This window comes from Nomascus leucogenys, chromosome 9 (assembly GCF_006542625.1).
Source record: "Nomascus leucogenys isolate Asia chromosome 9, Asia_NLE_v1, whole genome shotgun sequence".
NCBI lineage: Eukaryota > Metazoa > Chordata > Mammalia > Primates > Hylobatidae > Nomascus > Nomascus leucogenys.
Genome location: NC_044389.1, coordinates 80,562,120 through 80,570,546, shown reverse-complemented (window position 1 = coordinate 80,570,546; position 8,427 = coordinate 80,562,120). Strand labels below are relative to the sequence as shown.

The 8,427-nt window shown below is 39.3% G+C and overlaps 1 protein-coding gene across 1 annotated transcript in view; it reads left to right on the top strand.

The window, feature by feature from the left end:
• The first annotated feature begins 2,477 nt into the window (after positions 1-2,477).
• Positions 2,478-8,427, top strand: part of STPG2 (sperm tail PG-rich repeat containing 2) — a 931,943-nt gene continuing 925,993 nt past the window's right edge. Inside the window, exon 1 of the mRNA XM_030819148.1 lies at positions 2,478-2,912. Coding sequence (XP_030675008.1) covers positions 2,804-2,912 — 109 coding nt within the window. The 5' untranslated portion in view covers positions 2,478-2,803. The remainder of the gene's footprint in view (positions 2,913-8,427) is intronic.

Genomic DNA, 8,427 nt, shown 5'->3' with positions numbered 1-8,427 from the left:
ATGTATACATGTGCCGTGTTGGTGTGCTGCACCCATTAACTCATCATTTACTTTAGGTATATCTCCTAATGCTATCCCTTCCCCCTTCCCCCACCCCACGATAGGCCCCGGTGTGTGATATTCCCCCTCCTGTGTCCAAGTGTTCTCATAAACAATTTTCTTTTAAGACAGGGTCTTGCTTTGTCTTCCAGCCTGGAGTACGGTGGTACCATCATAGCTCGCTGTAATGTCAAATTCCTACTTGGCTGATTTTTAATTAAAAAAAAATTTTGGTGTGTGTGCAGGTGGAATCTCCCTATGTTGCCCAGGCTGGTCTTGAACTTCTGGCCTCAAGCAATCCTCCTGCCTGGGCCTCCCAAAATGCTAGGATTAAGGATTACAGGTGTCAATCACTGCACCTGGCCTCATAAAAACTTTCAAAAGAAAGATTTTTTTGGTTAAGAATGCAGAATTTTGAGAGACCAATTATTACCAAATTATGAAGAGTATATAGGTTGCACTTCAGCGGTGTAAGATTTAGGTAGGATCTGGCCAGAAGACCCACAAACACTGGAGTCCTGCCATTGATCAGCTACCCATCTCTGTGAAGTCCTTGAGGAAAAAGCATTCACTCAGGAGGCAGGCAAGGTGAATAAACAGTGTATTCCTAGTGGTACTCAGTTAGAAACACTCCCTTAGAGGTCTGCAAATGAGCTAGGAAGGGTGCTACGAAGAACTCCCTTTGTCTAATTTATGTTATGTTCAATGGCTGAAAATCAAATCAGACAGAAAACATATAAAGCTGGCTTTACCATTTCCATTTCCAATCTCCAAAAATATGTATATCCAAGCAAAGAGTAATGTAGACTGCTGCAGACAGAATGGCCAGACAGGGCTTGAAATTCTGCATCAGTGCCTACGGCAACCATGGCCTAGACCTGAGTATGCAGTTTGGGTTGATATCCTTGTTTGGATCATCAAGGGCAAATGATGTCCTTAAGGACATAGCGGGCAAATTTACAAGCACCACTGGATTATCATACACGGCACATGAATTTTTCTCTTTCATCTCTGTGACTCTTTCTAATATGTCATGGTAAATATCTAGATCTTCTGAATGGGTATAGGTAGTAGCTTGGAAAATAAGGTTAAAACAACGTTGAGAGAATTATGAGGGTTTCTGACAGAATGCAGGGAGAATCGAAGTTGGTGAGGTGTTTCCAAAATATTGCAATATTCATTTTCCTACCATTAAAAAAAATCTTTGCCACCTCTCGTTTTGGATTTTACGTCTCTTTCCCCATTAGAGAACACCTGAGGGCAGGGACTTTCTTATGCCTTTGTATCCTCATAACTTAGCAGGGATGGAACCTATAGTATATGCCAATTCGTGTTTTTTAAGTGCATAAATAATTTAGCTAGCTATTGAACAGAAAAAAAGGTATTACAGATACATCCTTGAGAAGCATATAGCCTCGCAAGGAGAGGGTTCCGACATATATGGCACAATGAAGCCACAGTAAATGTTGCACAGGATTGAGTGGCAAATCGTGTATGTACTACAGAGTATGAAAACTATAAAAACTTGTAGTAGGAACAAATTAACGTACTGTAGATCATTTGGAGGTGAGGTATGATCAAGGTAGGATTTGTCTAAGCCTTTGAGGATATTTAGAATCTGGACAGAATTCTTGCTGGAGAAAACAGCCTGCGAGAAGCAGAGATGGATTCTGACATAGATTCCTTAAGCCCCAAGGACAAGCTAGGTTTATTTTGCCCAAAGTTGAGACTCATTGGTTTGGTGGGGTGGACCGGGCTTTTTCAGTGCCTTCGCTTTGCTTTATAAACAGAGATGAATCAATATTGTGGTTGCCTGGCATCCGACAAAAGCGGCAGCTTTCAGTCACTTCCATGGCTTCAGTTGGTGAGCTTTTCGCCTCCTTTCCTGGTGTCCTCATTTCTTTTTTTTTTCTTTTTTACCCTTATCATCTTTGTGATTTTTTTTTCTGGGTTCCCCATTTCTTGTCACCGCCCTGAGCCCTGGGTTTGTCTTAGCAGTTTGGACTATCTACAGGTTAAGATCAGAGGTGCTTTTTCTCTGTGAGTACGAGTGGGGCTGCAGTAGAAGCGGGGGAGAGCTTGCGGAACCCCAAGCTCTCTGCTTCATGCTACTGCATTTTTCTTTCCTCGGTTCTGTTGAGTCGGGAAGCAGATCAAGGTCAAGTTAGTCCTCAACCTTCCTAACGCGTTTTCTAAGGTTCCTCTGCACACTTAAAAAAGTTCGGGACCTAAATAGTTACCGGGATCCCAAGAGCTACGAGGTTTAGTTCCGCCTTCTTCGAGGCGCGCCGGGCTGCAGGTAGAGACAGCCGGGAATGGCTCGCGGCTCGGTGCGCATGCTCCGAGGGCTCGGCCCAGGAAGGCACCTCCATCTCGCTCCCCAGAGACTGGGCCCGCCTCCTCCCCAGGCTTCCGGGCGGAGAGAAGTGGGCGGAGTCAGGGCCGGAAGCACCGGGGCGAGCGTCTAATCCCTAATACCCAATTTTGGTGGCGCGCACCTGGCAAACTGATGATTGTGTGGGACGTCTAATCTCTAGTCGCTCACCCCTCTACTTTACCACAGGTCTAGAAATCGATTTGAGGAAATCTGATACCAATGAGCGGGCGGGGAGACAACCCTACCGCTAATATCCCTGTTTACGGAAGTTCTGTCCCGGCCTCCTCAGACTGGTGTCGGCTTCCTTTTTCTCCACACCTCTAGCCGCCTTGTTTCTATCGTTTTCGGCACCTGCCCTTCCCCAGCGCCCCCACCACCCCGAGCACTATGTATGATCGGGCTCCCCGCCTGCTCAAATTGGCTGAAGGTGGCAGCACTGAGGCCCATGTGGGTCCTGGATCCTACCAGGTACCTTTCCTGAAGCAGCAAGCGACAGGTAAGAGGTAGGGAGAGGCAGAGCTCCTGTGACAGGCATCCTGTCTTCAGCCTGCTCCGCTTCTGCGTGCTTGTGAGTTAAACATAGAGCGGAATAGCACCATTTTGTAAACATAACAAAACGTGAAGTAGGCAGGGAAAACACTATACTTTTATTTTACAGATGAGACTGATAGTATCACTTGTCCCATTTCAAAAGGCTGGTGAGCATATGGCTAGGACTTTTGATTCTACAATAGTTGTCTACATCCTACTTTTGATTGTGCAGTTTAGGTCTAGGATTTTGATTTCCTGGCTCTGTTGACATAATATAGGAGTCTCCAAATCCTGTGCCCTTACCTCCTGCTGTCTCGTTGCTTTGTAATCCTGCCTGCCTCACATCTTTCCTCCCATTAACCGGAGACATTTATTTACTAAGATGTAGCTGATATTTCTATTTTGCAGTATTATTTAAAGATAGTTGCTTTTTTTTAGACAGATTTTTCTGACCATCCTCATCTTCTCTTTTAACACACTTCAGGGGAGCCCCTTTTCTCCACATTCTGTAAAAAAAAAAGTTATATTTTTGACCAGTGGAGTGGGGTTGGATAATTTAAATAATATTTGCTCTCCTCGTTTGTTTGCAGTTAGTGACTTAGTCAAAAATAAATACATCAATTTTGCTTTCTACTTCTTCTATTCTGATGATTTTCTGGAGCTTAATACCGTCCAAATGATAGTTTTTCTTAACCTACATTTTCCCCATACCTACACTATGTATTTTCAAGCAAATGCCAGGATCCATTATTCTGTTACATAACTGATCAGATAAGGATAGGTTTAGGTTTCTTGGGATGGAGTACAAATCTGACTTCCGTCAGTGTTTCACATGTTGAATTGTACTGCTTCACAGCATCTGGTATCACTATTCTTGCAGCTTATTCTATGTCTTTATGTTAATGGAGTTGGGCTTTATAAGCATTAATTCCCCCAACAATGGCTAACAATGACCACCTATGACACTTTGCTATCCTTAATTTTGATGTAACTGACCACTTTCTTCTTGGAAACACTTCTTTCCAAAATGTAACATCATTTTCTCCTGTTTTTTTTTTTTTTTTTTTTTTTTCCCCAGCTACTGTCTTGGAAGAGTGTCTGGAACATGATTGGGACCTAATAAACCTTTGTTCAATGCCGAATCAGGGCATCGTTTTCTTCCCCTCTCCAAGCAGTCCTTCATGGCCTTCTTTAAATGTTTTTATGTTTCTTGTTGATGAAAAGAGTCAAACTCTGTAAAATATTTTAAGAGATTTATTCCAAGCCAAATATGAGTGACCATGGCCTGTGACACAGCCCTCAGGAGGTCCTGAGAACATGTGCCCAAGGTGGTTGGGGTACAGCTTGGCTTTGTGTATTTCAGGGAGGCATGAGTTATTAATCAAATACACTTAATAAATACATTGGCTTTGTTCAGAAAGGCGGGACAACTCAAAGTGGGGGCTTCCAGGCTATAGGGAAATTTAAACATTTTCTGGTTGACAATTGGTTGAGTTTAGCTGAAGACTGGCATCAAAAGAAATGTTCAGGTTAAGATACAGGATTGTGGAGACCAAGTTTTGTTGTGCAGAGGAAACTCTCAGATAGCAGACTTCAGAGAAAGGGAGCAGGTTGTAAAATGCTTCTTATCAGACCTAAAAGAGTGCCGGGCTCTTAGGTGATTATCTCCTGGATCTGGAAAGGAAGGAAAACGAAGGGGAAAGGGGATTCTCTCTAGAGTGTTGATTTTTCCCACAGGAGACTTTTCAGGGCAATTTCAAGATATGGCAAGGAAATATATTTTTAGGTAAAACATTTTGATTTTTTTCCTTGTCTCATAATGTTATGCCAGAGTCAGATTGGAAAGTAAGCCAATATATATAGTATTAAATAAAATCCATCGGATAAGAATGTATAGTTTGTAGGGCATGACTCCCTAGACCCCTTAGATAGGAATTTGGGCAAAATAAAAAAAAAAAATCAGAGCTTAGTCCTCATTTGACACATCTTTAAATGTTTATATACTGTACTTCCAATCCTTTGCTTGTTACTTTTCTCATATGTACTTTCTCATTTGCTATCCATATTCTGATTCTGATGACTCCTAGAAGGAAATCTTAAGAGATACAGGTGATTTATGTCTCTAAGGTGAGCTTTCTCCTAATCTTTCAGCTTTCAACACTGCCAATCACTTTTGTTTTTCTTTTCTTTTTAATTCTTTTTTTGTTGCTGTTGATGTCCTTGAGTCATAACCAGTTACTTTTTTGAACATCTCTACCTAGATGGTCTCTGGTATCTGAAGTTTTAAGTGTCTGAGCTCATAATTTTTTCCAGCAATACTGGTCCCTTTTTAAATTTTTTTCCAGCAATACTGGTCCTTTTTAAAAATTCCCTATTAGTCTATAATAAACTTTAAGTTTTGGAATTATTCTAGACTCTTTTCTCCCTGACTACTCCTGTTGATCATTAACACCTAATGATTCTATCTTCTCAGTGCCTCTTTGATTAGTTCCTCTTTTCCATTTAGCTGTCCTTGACTTAGTTCAAGCTCTCATTATTTCTATTTTGAATTAAACGTATAAAATATTACTTGTTTTTCCTTGTTTCAGTCTTCAATCCATCTTCTATCTTGTGGCAAGAGTGATCTAAGATATATTACATTATTTGTGAAAAAAAATCCTTTGTAATATCAAGGTTAACGTTTAAACTCCTTAACGTGGTTTATAATGTTCTTCATGTTCTGGGCCCTGACCTCATCTCCCATACCTCCACCTCCACCTGACCTACGTTTCAGCAATTTCAGCTTTACAGTTTTCCTAAGTTCTGTATCTGCTGATATATTTGCCCAGTACACTGTTTTCTTTCTTCACTTGGCTAATTCATATTTATTCTTTGAGATTCAGCTAAAGTGAAGTTGTTCACTGACTACTCTTTCTCAGGTTTTTCTTCTCTGACTCCTTAATGACTTTTATAGCACTTTGATTCTATATTGTAATTAATGTTAACTTATCTGGCAGACCCATTAAAATGTGAGCTGCTTGAGGGCAATAACCACGATCTTTACTCCATTATTCCTAGTTTTTAGCTGAATACCATAACACATAAGTTAAAAAACAAACAGTAATCTTGAAATAAAATTAAAATATAATGAGCCACATATAGCATAATTTAAAACTCTTGTAACTTGTAACTTTGCTTAGAGAGAAGTAAGGAGCATGTGGTAAAGCCCCTTTACTGTTTTATAGGATAGTGTCTTGTTGATCTATGAGATAAAGTAGGAAATTCCATGCTGGGGAAATTTGAGCAGCTGCATCCTGTACATTTTGTTTTAGCAATACTAAGAGAGAATATGCTGATAATCAATAGAAGGAACAGGTATCTCTTTAGTGATTTCTCTGCTGGATTCTCTGGAAGATAATTTAAAAGTAGCTACCATGTCTTTCCTAGGTACATACTACCTCACCTACCTTTAGGACCAGTAACACATTGGACTGTGCAGAAGTGTACAATTATTTCAGCTAAGGGTCAGGTTCATTTTATGGAGTATGATGTGAGAAGAACAGATGTAGGGACTTTATATAACTTACTTGTTATTTTGAATTTTTCAAGAGGAAAAGACCTTAGAGCCTCAGATACAGATACTCTTTATTCCCAACCGTTCTCTCCTAACTGCTGCTCTCCCACTGTCCCCTCACTGTAGCCTGCTTGGCCAGGCCTGTCCTTCAGGGTATTGTCTCTACATTTTCCCCAGGAAATTCTTTTTACCTTAATTCAAACTCAATTTCCTTGGCTGTAGGCCATTTGATCAGGGAGAATCTCTTCTACCCAGGAATTGCAACCTGAAGGGACAGGACTAAGCTGCTTTTCTTTATGCTTTCATGAGGTGGGAGAGAGTGGATACTCAAATTCCAGATTAGTGAGAGCTATGCCTGAATTTCTCACGATTAGCTGAGAAGCAAACATCTCTTATTAAAGTAAATATTTTCCAGAGACAACCAGCCTAGTATAATGTGATAAAAACATACTCCTTTTACTAATGTGACTACTCCTGGCGTTATTGTGCCAAGGAGTATTTCATTGCTTTTTGGCTTATTTATGTAATAAATATCAGCTGTATATCAGTTATATCTATTGGTTCTCTATTAGTTAGCTAAGCTGGGTGACATCATCTCCTAAAAATATTCTCTCCCAGATTTCTTTTTTGATGGGGGAGTGGTTATTAGCTTTATCTGCCACAGAAGGATAAGTTGGCTATGGTCTCATACCTGTGCCTATGTGCTTATGCTAACAATGATAATTTTATCTTATTAGCCTATCAGACTATAGCTGCATCAGAGAATGCAATCTATCTTTTTTAAAGTTTAGATAATAATATGTATGTGATTGCTGTATATGTTGTTGTCCTGAAGATGAGTACATGTTTCAAAGATCTAGTTACTGCTAATATGTGAAAAATGCCATTTTCTTTGTTTTGTGGCTGTAGTTGTGACTATAGAATTGGTCCTTTAATCACATACTGCCCACCTTCTTTCTCAGCATAGACTGACTTTTATTGCTTCATACCAGTTTGATTTATTTTCCTCTGTTGGTGCCTCAAACTCAGTATATCCCGAACTGAACTCATTTCTTTCTTCTCAAAGCTCCTCTTCTATACACTTAATTTCTTCTTTCTGTCAGTTTGATTTATAATTTGTAGTTGGCACTTCACTTGTCAATATATCCATATGTCCCGTATTAAACTCTACCATCTCTAATTCCGCAGAACACTCTTCTATATTTTATACTCTAATTATTGGCAGTGCTTTTTGTAGCATAATTGTCTATTTGTCAGGCTTACCCACTATCTGAGGGCAGAGTTTTATCTTATTCATTATTGTACCCTCACTGCCTATCACACATGCATGTCTCCCATACATAATAAAACATTCACTATTACAGAATGGATGACTAGTTTAGAATATCATTTGTTAATTGGTCACCCTCACTGTAAACATTAGGCACACAGCTATGAATAAATAAATAGGTAAGTTCCTTCTCTCATGGAGTGTGTCATTATAAACATTTAAATTTTTTGTAGTTTTACTTGTGCTCAATATTTCTTGTATACTTTTATTGACAAAAGATTCTATATAATTAATTTTGGAAAACTTCAATGAAGATTTTATGAGTACCAGCTTTCTCGATTCTCTTTATTGCCCAATTATTTCATATATATGTATATTCTACCATTAATAATATTAATAATACGTTGAGTACATGGCTAGTGTATTTTTTTTAACTTTTATATAAATTTCAGTACTCTGCAACTAATTTTATATTTGTTTAAGGTAGATTCATTTAGGGGCCCTGCTGTGTTCTGGTGCCAGCTACCTCAGAAGTAGCCTGGGTTTCACTTTCTTCGTTTTCATATTTATCTCAGATTACCTTAGTGTTCATATAAACCTAAACTTAAAACCCTTTTATTGTGAGATAGAATACTTACATAGAAAATCACATAAAAT